The 13,412-nt window shown below is 45.0% G+C and overlaps 1 protein-coding gene across 1 annotated transcript in view; it reads right to left on the reverse strand.

The window, feature by feature from the left end:
- Nucleotides 1–1,179: 1,179 nt before the first annotated feature.
- The window catches only part of HS3ST2 (heparan sulfate-glucosamine 3-sulfotransferase 2), a 103,100-nt gene continuing 90,867 nt past the window's right edge, over nt 1,180–13,412 (reverse strand). Inside the window, exon 2 of the mRNA XM_003930186.3 lies at nt 1,180–2,731. Coding sequence (XP_003930235.1) covers nt 2,113–2,731 — 619 coding nt within the window. The 3' untranslated portion in view covers nt 1,180–2,112. The remainder of the gene's footprint in view (nt 2,732–13,412) is intronic.

Below are 13,412 nucleotides of genomic sequence, written 5' to 3' on the forward strand. Positions count from 1 at the left end.
CCAGTGATTTGATTCCCTGTAAGATGCTTGGGTAAGGAAGATAGGCCAAGATGCAGAATTATTGTCTTATGCGTTAGTGTATTCTACCCTTACAAGTATATCTGATTTTCAGGGAGCTTCTACTGTGCCTGACAGAACACATAAGGTCCAAGCGGTCCCCAGATGTTCAGCAATCCTTTGTTTCCTATGGATACATGGAGCTATCTGGGAAGCATCCCCCAGAAATGCAGTTCCTTGAAACATCCTCATCCACAGTTCCAGACCTCCAACATCCATCCACCCTCTCACACATTCAACCATCAAACATCTGCTATGTGCCTACTATATCTTAGCAAGGCACAGTCTTGACTCTCAAGGAGTTCATGGTTTATGGTGGAGGCAGACATTTATACAAATAATTATAATCTAGTGTGATAAAAGCTGCCATTGAGTCATGTACAAGCTCCCAAGTGAACAGAAGAGTGAGCAGATAGCTTAGCTGGAGAAGGCTTCACAAATATCTAGAAAACAACACTTGAGTGAAGTCTTACTGGGAGCACGGGTTTCCATTAGCTGGAAACGTGTCAGGGAAAGCATTCCAGGTGAAGGAAATGGCATGGGAATAGGTAAGGGGACTTGAAAGACTCAAGAAAAGGCACATTGTTCTGTGAGGCTGGAGCAGAGGGTAAAGGAGAAACTGTAAGTTGGGGTCATCTTGGGCGCCATGATGGGGGATTTGGGCTTTACTGGAGGTTTTGAGACACAATGAAGGCAGGGCTGGGAACCCAAATGCCTACAGGAGCCTGACAAATGACACAAATCAGCAAGGGAGGGTACCTACATGGGAGCTGTAAAACTGGGGCGTGCAAGCCCCATCCAAAGGCAGAAGCCAGTTGTTGCCATGCTGTGGGGCAGGCTCAGTGTAGCCAAGTCTCTCTCTCTCTCTCTTTTTTTTTTCTAAGAAGCTGGAAATACATACTTTTTACATATGAATGCTCCCACTTTCTAACTGTTGACAGTTATTTCAAAATATCATGCTGGCCAAGCAAAAAGATATCTGATGCCCCATCAACCCTCGGACCTTCAGTGTGGCACTTCTGTTCTAAAATTTCTAAGCAGAGAATGAACACAGACTTATGTTTCAGATAAAGGATGTCTCCATAGATCTCACATGATCTTTCTGCCAGCTTCTGCCATCAAGAACCTCTTTCCCCATCTCCACTGCCTTGCCTCTGCCCCATGTAGTCCTTGGCCTCCTCCCTGACCCCCAGACCACCCCCAGCACTAGCTGCCTTCTTGCACTGGGAGAAACTGAATGAATAAACTGTGCTGCAGACCCAGCTTACAGGGAAAAGCCCAGCATTAAGGACACGAGAGAGCTATATTTATTTCACATGGACAAGCATGATTCCATTGCATGCTGAACATGAAAGCTCGCATGAGCAAAGTACCCGTAACAGCAGAATTATGTGCTTTTGTCCACAGGGAGCAGGGAGAATCACAAAGTGGTTTTCAGAGACAGTGTCCTTCAAGCACCGTTGAGACCACAGGCTCTGAAGTCACTAGTTCATTTCATCACCAAAGGATCTGTCTCCCAGGAGTGGCCAGGGTGGTGCCTTCAGCTTTGCAATCTCTGAATGAGTTGCTAAGGTCTGAGGAGGACTGAGGATGGTCTCCCATCCCACTACCCAGGGCATCTTGAAGAAATGAAGCTCAGAGGGAAGATACATGCCATTTGGAATTAACAAGGCCACTCCTGGGTGGACAATGACAGGGACCAGCTGCTGTGTTCATAGCAACAGAACCATCATCGCTTATAATATCTATCACCATTGGAACATTCACTCTTAAAGCAATTCCCCAAGGCCTCTTGTGGGCAGAAAGGAGAATGATTCTGGAATTTACTGGACATGCCAGGAGCAGATCAACTTTGCTTGAGCAGGCTGAGAGCTAGTGGCAGGGACCTTCTGGTCTCTTGGCTTTAGCTGGGCTGCCCGGTTCCAAGATGATGCAACTCAAGGTGGGAAAGGGGGCTAGAGCCAAGGTTTGTTGGAGGGAGAAGATCAGAGGGTCTGGGAGCAAATCTCATGGAAGAGATGGGCAGAACCCTTGAGAGCCCTTTCCTCTGTGGGCTTATTCCCACCTAAAGTCCTGCCCAACAGTTTCATAAAATTTGATATTATAAGGTCTATAAAATTCCCGGAGCTGGTCTATCACCTCAGGATCAATCTGTACATGAGTTCTCCCTTTTGATTTGCCCAGACATCGAGGCAGGAGGCTCGATTCTGTTTTTTTCAAGCAAGGGAATCCTTTGGTCTTGTTGAAATAGAAGTGCTTGTCCGTGATGAATCTCTTAATGCCCAGGAAGTCCTGGACTCGCCCCATCTCGCCAGCCGGGTCGGTGATGAGCCGCTCACCACTGACGAAGTGAATCTGAGCCAGCGGGAAGTACTGCAGCCAGCTCTCCAGGTGCAGCACGTACATGCCAATGCGGATGGCATTCCAGGACACGTCCACCAGCCCTAGGGTACGGTTGCGGAAGGAGAGGCCCTCAAAGGTCGGGATGTCTGGCTTCTTGGAGAGGGTCTGGGTGTAATCAGAGATGGCACGGGTCACAGGGTTCCGCACCACCACAATCAGCTTGGTGTCTCGGGACATATTGAAGATGCGTCGAGGAGCCTCTTGAGTGACAAAGTAGCTGGGTGTCTTCTCGAGCGTGATCTGGCTCTCGAGGGTCCTGGGCATCAGGCTCCTGTGTGGGCAGAAGGAACACATTATAAGCAGGTTTCCCTGGGGCCAGGCCTCAGGCCCAGTGACATCAGCCCCTCCACCCAGGGACCTGTGGCATCCCCTTCCTCTCCTTTGTTCCATTCAAAGCTCTCACCTGGTGAGGGACCCACTTTGAATCTTGTTGATTTTTCTTTTCTTTTTGAGACAGGGTCTCACTCTGTTGCCCAGGGTGGAGTGCAGTGGTGCAGTCACAGCTCACTGCAGCCCCTAACTCCTGGGCTCAGGCTATCTTCCCACCTTAGCCTCCTAAGTAGCTGGGACTACAGGTGTGCACCACCATGCCTGGCTAAGTTTTTCCATTTTTTTTTTTTTAATAGAGCAGGGTCTCACCATTGAGTTGCCAGGCTAATCTCGAACACCTGGCTTTGAGCATTCCTCTCACCTCAACCTCCTAAAGTGCTGGGATTATAGGCTTTTTTTCTTATTTAATCTTTAACCTGTTTGCTTAAGACTGGAAACAATCTAAACCTCCATCATTGTGAGCTAGATAAATTGTGGAATAGCCAATTAATAGGGTTAGGTAGATCTGTATACATTAATATACAATGATTTCCAACATATAGTGTTAAATGAAAACAGGCAAGATACAGCTTGTATATCTTAGGAAGGATACATAGGAACCAATAAAAGCAGTTGCTTCTAGGGAACACACTCGAGATGAGTGCAGAATTAGAAGATGGGGGATACGTGAGAATTACTTTTTAATTTTTTTAGAGAGACAGGTTCTCACTCTATCACTGATGGTGCAGTGCGGAGTTACCATCATGGCTCACTGAAGCCTTGAACTCCTGGGCTCTATTGACCTCTCAAGTAGCTGGGACTACAAGCTCATGCCATTACTCCTGGCTGATTTTTAAAAATTTTTTTGTAGAGATGGGGGTCTCACTATGCTGCCCAGGTTAGTCTTGAACTCCCGGGCTCAAGTGATCCTCCTGCCTCAGCCTCCTGAGCAGCTTGGATTACAGGTGTGAGCCACCAGGCCTGGCTTATTATTTGTAATTTTTGTAGAGATAGAGTCTCAATACATTGCCCTGGCTGGTCTCAAACTCCAGGCTTCAAGTGATCCTTCTACCTTGGTTTCTCAAAGTGCTGGGACCACAGGCACCTGCCACTGCACCTGTCTAAAAATTACTTTTAATTGTATAACCTTTTAAACTGCTTGAAAATTTTAATGCGTTTATTACATGTTCAAAAATTACAACGTAAGCCACTGAATATTGTTCTGGCAAAAGATATTTCTCCACATATATTAAGAAAATCTTTTTTGGGGGAAAAAGTCTTGTCTTGCAGGAATAGCAACTGTTTTAGATATGAGTTCTGACGTCTTCTCCTGCTGAAAACCATTTGAAATATATCCTTTGTGTAGGCTTGAACAAGAACAGAACTCCAGGCTGGTTGGGACCTCAGTCAGAAGCCAGGCAATATAACCTCTCTTTTCCTTATTTTTGAATTTCCTGGCTCTGCTTGAGACCTGAAGGGATTTGCGAGAAAGTGCTGAAGTCTCTTTCCCAGGTGCATCTTGTTTAGGCCTTGATGGAGGGGAGCAACCCTGGTTCCCAGTCACTACTTCATGATGAAGGTCATCATTTACCCTTACCTGCATTTTTTCTTAATCCTGGCTGCACATTAGAACTACCCAAGAAGTAAGTTCGTTCATTCGTTCGTTCGATCGTTCGTTTCTTCCTTCCTCCCTCCCTCCCTTCCTTCCTTCCTCTTTCTTTCTTTTTCTTTTTTTCTTTCTCTCTCTCTTTCTTTTTGGGATGTCCCTTCCTTCCTTCCTTCTTTCTTTCCTTCCTTCCTTCCTTCCTTCCTTTCTTCCTTCCTTCCTTCCTTCTTTCTTTTCTTTTGTTTTCTTTCTTTTTCGTGACAGAGTCTCACAGTGTTACCCAGGCAGCAGTACAGTGGTGCCATCAGGCTCACTGCAGCCTCAATCTCCCCTGACTTAGGTGATCTTCCCACCTCAGAACTTCCAGGTAGCTGGGACTACAGGCACTTACCACCACTCCTAGCTAATTATTGCATTTTCTGTAGAGACAGGGTTTCACCATGTTGCCTGGTCTTGAACTCCAGGGCTCAAGAGATCTGCCTGGCCTCCCAAAGTGCTGGGATTACAGGTGTGAGCCACCATGCCCAGCGCACCCTCAACCTTTGAACATGACCTATTTGGCAAAAGGGTCTTTGTAGATGTAATTAAGTTAAGGATGTGCAGATGAAATTGTCCTGGATTAGGGTGGGCCTTAAGCCCAGTGGCCAGTGTCCTTGTAAGGGAAGGGAAGAAGAGTCACACAGGGAATAAGGTGACCTGAAGACAAAGGCAGAGTGTGAAGTAAGATATCTACAAGCCATGAACACCTAGGACTGCCACCAGCAGCCACCAGAAGCTGGGAGAGAGGCACAGAGCACATTCTTCTTAGAGTAATCAGGAGGAACTGCCCATGCTAACTATTTAATCTCAGACTTCTATCCCCTAGAACTGTGAAATAAGCATTTCTTTTTCTTTTTCTTTTCTTTCTTCTTTTTTTTTTTTTTTTTTTTTTTTTTGAGATGAAGTCGCACTCTTCTCCCCCCAGGCTGGAGTGCAATGGCATAATCTTGGCTCACTGCAACCTGCCACCTCCTGGATTCAGGGATTCTTCTGCCTTAGCCTCCTACTCAGGTACTACAAGGCTCCTGTCACCACACCTGGCTAATTTTTGTATTTTTAGTAGAGATGGGGTTTCACCATGTTCTCCAGGCTGGTCTCAAATTCCTGACTTCAGGCAATCCACCCGCCTCTGCCTCCCAAAGTGCTGGGATTACAGGCGTGAGCCACCACACTTGGCTACATTTCTGTTGTCTTAAGCCACCTTATTTGCAGTCACTTGTTATGACAGCCACAGGAAACTGCAGATTACAGCCTTGTTCCTTTCTACCATTTCCCCAGTCTCAAGCTTGTTATACCCATTTTCAGATTCATCTGGGATCCTCTTGATTTCACTTTATTTCATAGCTTCCCTGGATCCAATGAACAGTCATTTCAATAGCCTCATCTTCATCCTCATCAATTTTCCCGTTCTAGTGGCTCTCCTCAGTCTCCAATAATGCATCCTTCCAGCCTTCTATCCTTTCCAGTTCCGTCTCTACATTGCCAAATAGTAGTGGAGAAAATTGCTGGCACTTACAAGTAGATGCTTAATATGTCTATGGAGTCTACCTTCTACTGAATCCTCAATACTGCTCAATAATCCTATATTTGTCTTTTCAGGCCCTTTCCATCATTTTTCATAGTAAATGTTTCCAATTCTCACCACACACTCCCAGCCTGAGTCCTGTCATCCACCCTAAACATGCAACTAGTCTCCCATGACACTAGAAAGGCATAAGCTTTCAACCTAACTCCTCAACTCCTTCAACCTGCCTCTCCTCCATCGCAAAGCTGATCCTTATGTGCAGCCATCCTGAGCCCCTCCTGCTGGTCTGCTACATTGTATTGAGACTGTAGCATATATGGTAATTAGGTGTTGGCCTGTATGACAGTAATAGATGAAATTACATAAGTGTGACAGTGCATTTAAACTGTGTTGAAGACTTCCCAAACTCTACAGGGGCTATTGAAATAAAGGTCTTCCCCAGCACAAGGAAATTGACTTGACTTGCCATTAAACAGATTCCTTTGCAATATCCTTCAATACACTAAAGAATATCCAAGAAGGAATTGAGGACAGATTTTCTAAGCTTATTTGACTAGAGCTGTGAAGCACCAATTAACATCTCTTTTTGTTACCAGTTTTGAAAATGCTGACCAAATCCAGTGATCTCCAAAGTATCACATTATTCCCCCATCTGTGCACGAAAGTGAAGCTCCACCCTTCTAATTTCTTCCCTCCTTTCTTCCCTCCCTCTCTCTCTCTCCCTCCCTCTCTCTCTTTCTCTCTTTCTCTCCCTCCTTTCCTCCCTTCCTTCCTTCCTTTCTTTTCTTTCTTTCTTTTCTTTCTCTTTCTTCCTTCCTTCCTTCCTTTCTTCCTTCCTTCCTTCCTTCCTTTCTTTCTTTCTTCCTTCCTTCCTTCCTTCCTTCCTTCCTTCCTTTCTTTCTTTCTTTCTTTCTTTCTTTCTTTCTTTCTTTCTTTCTTTCTTTCTTTCTTTCTTTCTTTCTTTCTTTCTTTCTTTCTTTCTTTCTTTCTTTCTTTTCTTGGAGTTTTGCTCTTGTCCAGGCTGGAGTGCAATGGCACAATCTCCGCTCACTGCAAGCCTTCCAGGTTCAAATGATTCTCCTGCCTCAGCCTCCCAAGTAGCTGGGATTACAGGCACGCACCTCCACACCTGGCTAATTTTATGTATTTAGTAGAGGCGGCGTTTCACCATGTTGGTCAGGCTGGTCTTGAACTCTTGACCTCAGGTAATCCAACCACCTTGGTCTCTCAAAGTTCTGGGATTACAGGCCTAAGCCCCCACAGCCGGCCCACCCTTCTAATTTCTAATTGGTGTTATCAGTTGCAAAACCAAACGGCAAATACTGAAGAAGGTAAAAGAATCAGACTGCCAACAGTATTGCCATAGTCATGCCACAAGTCAAAGGGCTCCTGGGTACTTTAAATGTTCTCGATCCCACCAAAAACGCCCTTGCATATTTACTTCTCCTTGGGTCACTGGAATAGAGTGCTGGCGTCCTATGTGACGATAATGTGCAAAGCTACCATGTATACATTCCCATACCCTGTGCACATTGGAGGAGGGAGAGATTAGATTTTGTCTTGGGTATCATCTTTCTTCTTTATGTCACTGTTTAAATTTTGCTTACTTGTTTCCAGCTGCTAGCAAACAGCTGAACTTTTCTCTCACCCTGCAACCCTTTTAAGCTTCCGCCTCCTTTGTGTTCTATGTAGCTCTGCAAAAGTTACTGCAAGAATAATCTAGCTCATTGTTTGGACTTTCCTCCCATCTGTTATTTTAACTTGTTCAGGAGCTATTTTCCCTATATCTGGTAACAGCCCCAGATTTTTCTCTGAGGACTACCACTCCTGCTTTGGACAAAATCTTGGTGGGCCAAGGGTGGGGGTGCATGTCCAAAGTTAGGCTATTAAGAACCCATGGTGTTACAAAGACTAAAAATGTGTCATAAAGATTGGAAATAGAGCTTATCCAGATATAAAACCCTGGAAGAGAATCCTCTTTCGTTTCTGTTGTCAAATCCCCGCAGCTATCTAGGTTTTTGCCCTTTCTGAGACCTGGTTCTTCCCCTTTCTTCTGGATTCTGTGAGTTACTACACATCCTTCCAGTAAGTTTCTACTATTTTAAATTAGTTAGAGTTGGTTTTTGTTGCTTTCAATCCAAGAATTTTATCTTATCTTTTACAGCCTGGCCCCTGGCTATGGTTTGAATATTTTTCCCCTCCAAAACTCATGTTGAAATTTAATCCTCAATGTGCTGGCATTGGGAGATAGGGACTTTAAGAGGTGATTGGGTCATGAAGGCTCTGCTTTTATGAATAGATTAATCTATTCATGAATTAATTAATTAAAGCATTAATGCATTAATGAATTAGTGGTTTATCATGGGAGTGGAACTGGTGTATTTATAAGCAAAGGATGAGCGATCCGAACTACCAAGGTTAGCACACCCAACCTTGTCATGTAATGCCCTGTGCTGACTCTGGACTCTACAGAGAGTCCCCAACAGCAAGAAGGCCCTCACCAGATGGGGCCTCTTGACCTTGGACTTCTCAGCCTTGATAACTGTAAGAAATAAATTCATTTTCTTTATAAACGACCCAGTTTCAGGTAATCTGTTATTAGTAAAAGCAAATGGACTGAGACTCTTATTGTCTATTGAAGCGACACTCAACAATTTGATTGTAAATTCCACGAGGGCAGGGCGGGGTGTATCTTATTTGCAGCTATAGTTCCAGAGTCTGACACAATCCATGGCACAAGTAAGGTCTCCATGAATATTTTTGAGGTTTAAATGAAGCCAACAACCTATCTAATCCATTTACGCCTTGAAGCCCTCATCCCCTTTGCAAATTCCTAACTCTCCCCAAACCATTCTGGATCTTCTCAGTGGCCTACCTTCCACTTCTCTCATTCTGGTTTTGTTTTGTTTTGGTTTGATTTTTTTTTTTGAGACAGGATCCCACTCTGTCTCCCAGGCTGGAGTGCAGTGGCACAATCTCAGCTCACTGAAGCCTCAACCTCCCAGGCTCAAGCAATCCTTCCCGCTCAGCTCCCCAAGTAGCTGAGACCACAGGTGCCTGGCTAATTTTTTGTATTTTTAGTAGAGACAAGGTTTCGCCATGTTGCCCAGGCTGGTCTTGAACTCCTGGGCTCAAGCAATCCATCCACCTCAGCCTCCCAAAGTGCTGGGATCACAGGTGTCAGCCACTGCACCGGGGCCCACTTCTTTCATTCTATGTGATCCTCCTGGATGACCTAATTCCTCCTTCAGCCTTTAACCATCACCTAAGAGATGCTGACACACAAATCTGTAACTGCTGCTCCAACTTAAAGCCTTCCTATGCTCCTAACTGGAAGGCCTGTCTATGGACTGGATACCTCACTTCAACAATTAAACATTTTCCTCCCCAGATTTGTTTCTCTCTTTTGCCAGCTTTTGCAAATATCATCATGAAAGCAGGAAAACTTCAGAATCATTCTTAACTCTTCCTCACTTCAAACTTGTAAGTCTTTCATTCTTGTAAGTTTTACCTCCCGACCTTCTGAAGTCTCCAGCCTCCCCACTTAGTCCATCAGCATAGCCGCAGGCCTTGTCAACTCTTCCTCAGACCACGGATTGCTCTCTGCCCTTGATGCTCCTATTCTTTTTTCTCTTTTCAACTCATTCTACATTTCACATCCACTAGGGAATCCAATCATGGATTCTAAGCTTTCTATAAATTGAGTTATGCCAGGCATCAGTGATCCTTTTGAATAAGGTCTATATTCTTTGGCTGGGCATTTGAGGCCCTTGCCTACCTGCCTAGAATTAATTTCCTGCCACTTCCTTGGTATCCTGGTGCTCATGCCGTGCTGAACATAAAATCCACTCACCAAACATAAACCTGCCCTTTCACATGTGTTTTGCACTTGCCATGTCTTATTTTTATTTTTTATTGTACTTTAAGTTCGGGGGTACATGTGCAGAATGTACAGGTTTGCTACATAGGTATACACATGCCATGGTGGTTGCTGCATTCAATGTATTTAGAAATACCGAAATACATTAGGTATTCCTAATGGTTTACCTCCCCTATACCCCCATCCCCTGATATCCCTCCCCTAGCCCCCCATCCCCCAACAGGCCCCTATGTATGATGTTCCCCTCCCTGTGTCCATGTGTTCTCATTGTTCAACACCCGCCTATGAGTGAGAACTTGTGGTGTTTGGTTTTCTGTTCTTGTGTCACTTTGCTGAGAATAATGGTTTCCAGCTTTACTCATGTCCCTGCAAAGGACATGAACTCATCCTTCTTTATGGTTGCATAGTATTCCATGGTGTACATGTGCCATATTTTCTTTATCCAGTCTATCATTGATGGGCATTTGGGTTGGTTCCAAGTCTTTGCTATTGTGAACAGTGCTGCAGTAAACATATGTGTGCAAGTGTCTTTATAAGAATGATTTATAAGACTCTGGTTCACCTTACTTGTCCCTCTTGCCCTGTTGAATGCCTACGCACATTTCCAAGTCCAAACCAAAAGTCACACACACCCTCTGTAAACACTTCTTTGTAACCTCATGGCATTTTGTATAACAGCCTATTAGCACCCTCATCCCCCTGTGTGGGAATTGTTAGTTATGCATTCATTTATACCAACAGATCCTCATCAGCTTGCACATTTCTTATTCATTTTTGCCTCACATAATACCTGGCATACCATAGGTGCTCAATAAATGGATCAAAGATCCAACGTCAGAGGTAGGTGCCCATTGAGAAGTGGCCCTTGAGTCCTCAGAAGCTGTCAGTGCTGATTTATAAAGCTCAGCCCTTTTTAGCATTCTGGTCTTGGGCAGCTAGTCCTGGAGGGAATTTTTCTGTTGTGTTTAAGATTTCATTGTACCCACAGGGGCTCTGGCTCACGACTGAGGGGGTGTCCAAGCTCTGCTTCCACCAAACCTTCCAAATGTAGGAAGGTAGAATGAGATTTAAAGGGAACATCTCATGCCGTTTCTGTTTGGCCACTTGTCCACTGTCCCCATCCCTGTGGCTGGTGGTGAAAGGGTGGTGAAGTTAGGCTGCATGCCAGGACCACTTGAGGGGGTTTTGGAGCAATGCAAATGTCTGGGTCCCACATCCAACTAATTAAATCAGAAACTCTGGGCAGGTGGCCCAGGTACCTGCAATTTTAAGGCTCTCCAGATGATTCCAGTGGGCCACCAGTGCTAAGAAGCACTGTGGCAGACTGCACCTACCTTTAGCCACGTGTTCCTTAATACAGTTGCTCATGAGAATTAACTGGTGCATCTTGAAGAAAAAATTCCCAGGTCCCTCTTCTGTACATTCCAAGTTCAGTAGGTTTGGGGTGCAGTTCATGAACACACATTTTAAATAAGCTCCCCCCATGATGCCTACGGTCAGAGAAGCTTGAGATATACAACCTTAACAAAAGGTATTCTCATAAGTAACATAGGCACACTCATTACTACCTAATATATTTTATGTTTATTTGCATAACACCCATCCCATGGCTCAGTAGATTGTAAAATTTTTTTTTTTTTTTTTTTGAGACAGAGTCTCGTTCTGTAGCCCAGGCTGGAGTGCAATGGCATGATCCATGATCTCTGCTCACTCCAACCTCCACCTCCCAGACGCAAGCTATTTTCCTGCCTCAGCCTCCCAAGTAGCTGGGATTACAGGGACACACCACCACGCCCAGCTAATTTTTGTATTTTTAGTAAAGTCAGGGTTTTTTTGGCCATGTTAGTCAGGCTGTTTTCCAACCCCTGACCTTAGGTGATCCACCCACCTCAGCCTCCCAAAGTGCTGAAAATTACAGGCATGAGCCACTGTGCCTGGCCCGGTAGATTGTAAATTTTGAGAGTGAAGATTGTTGTCTATATTATTCACTGCTGTATTCTCTGTACCTAGACAAAGGCTGGCACTTAGTAAGGGTTCAGAAAATACTTGCAGAAGGGAAAAAATAACATAAAGACAAGGCTTTAATCTGGGAATAATGAGGCAGGATCGTATTGTTTGTACTGGTGGAGATGTGTCCCTCTTTCTCATGCCATAAAAGTCTATACACTTTCACCCTAAGGGAAACAGCACAGATTTCCTATAGCCCCTTCCAAAAAAAAGAAAAAAAAAAACCCAAGTACTCTCCTCCCATCCTGAGGCTCTCTGGAAATTAGATCTTTGACCCATACGGGGCTACCCAGTGTAACACATGACAGCTCCCTTGGAACCCACTGTCTACCCAAGGGACTTCCTTGCATGTGTGAGCGCATGGGAACCTGCCTGATGTTGCGCCGTCGTCGGAAACTTACAGAACCGGCACACCACTGATTATTACTGATAGGATTCTCTGGAAGATTTCATTTTCTGCTAAATTTGTACACTCTTTGTATGTGTTCTGGAAGACTTGGCTGCCTGGAGGCCTGTGGTGATTTATTAGCTCTTAACTGGGCAACCAGGCTCCTTGAAAATCATCGCAGTCTCCGGAGGGATAATTAAGAGCGGAAGAGGAGGGAAAAGGCCTTATTGCAAGAAACTGTTCTTAAAACTAAACCTGCTAAACCCCCACACACTGAGCCAGGCGTCAGGCCCAGCACCTGTAGCCATTTATCCTCGTCTAGTTAAGTGTAGCCATGAGCCCCCTCTCATATCTTGGGACCATTTCTTCCAAGTCCACAGCCCCAAATCCTTACACTTATGTGACCCTGGAGCAGACCACTAAGTCTCAGCTCAAACTCCAGTGACCATTCTCACTGCTCACAAGATAAAGTCTTCCCCATGATTTCTGTGGCTCTTCCGTGGCCCCTCCTGGGCTCTGGCTAGTCTAGATTATTCGAAGCCAGTCTGTACTCCTCCAAAAACTGTATTTTTCATGCTAAGGGGACTTTGACCTGTTGTACCCTTTGCATGAACCCCTCCTTAACCTGCCTGGCAAAACTTCATCTCTCAGCTCATCGTCACCTCCACCATGAAGCCTTCCCTGTGCCCTTATCATTTCTCCCTTTCTGGAGAAGTTAGGTGTTTTTTCACTCTTGTGATTCCATGGTACCCCCTATAGATATAACCCATTTTTGATGTATTTTCTGAGTCTATTATCCCTCTAAAATTCCATGTCCCCGAAGGCAGGGATCCTGACTGTGGCATCTCTATATTGACAATACCTAGTTCTCTGCTCATACGTAACCATGGATTCTTTCATGAGACAACCGTTTATTGAGCACCTACTCTATGCTGGGAATACAGAGATAAGTGAGATGCAGTCTCTTTCCTCAAAGAGTTAACAGCTTTGAGGACCAACTGGGACAGGAGAGGGCAGGGTCCCCTTTTCCTAGTGTGAGGAACTGCACCTAAACTTGGCTTCCTATGAGAAGTGGTAGCTTTCTTCCTCTGGCAGGAGAGGTTAACCCTGAACCCAGTTTCTCACAGGTCCTCAGGTATTCAGGTGCTGGGCAGCTGGCTGTCCCAGATAACTCCTGTAAACAGCTGGCATCTAAATC

This window comes from Saimiri boliviensis, chromosome 12 (genome assembly GCF_048565385.1).
Source record: "Saimiri boliviensis isolate mSaiBol1 chromosome 12, mSaiBol1.pri, whole genome shotgun sequence".
Taxonomy (NCBI): Eukaryota; Metazoa; Chordata; class Mammalia; order Primates; family Cebidae; genus Saimiri; species Saimiri boliviensis.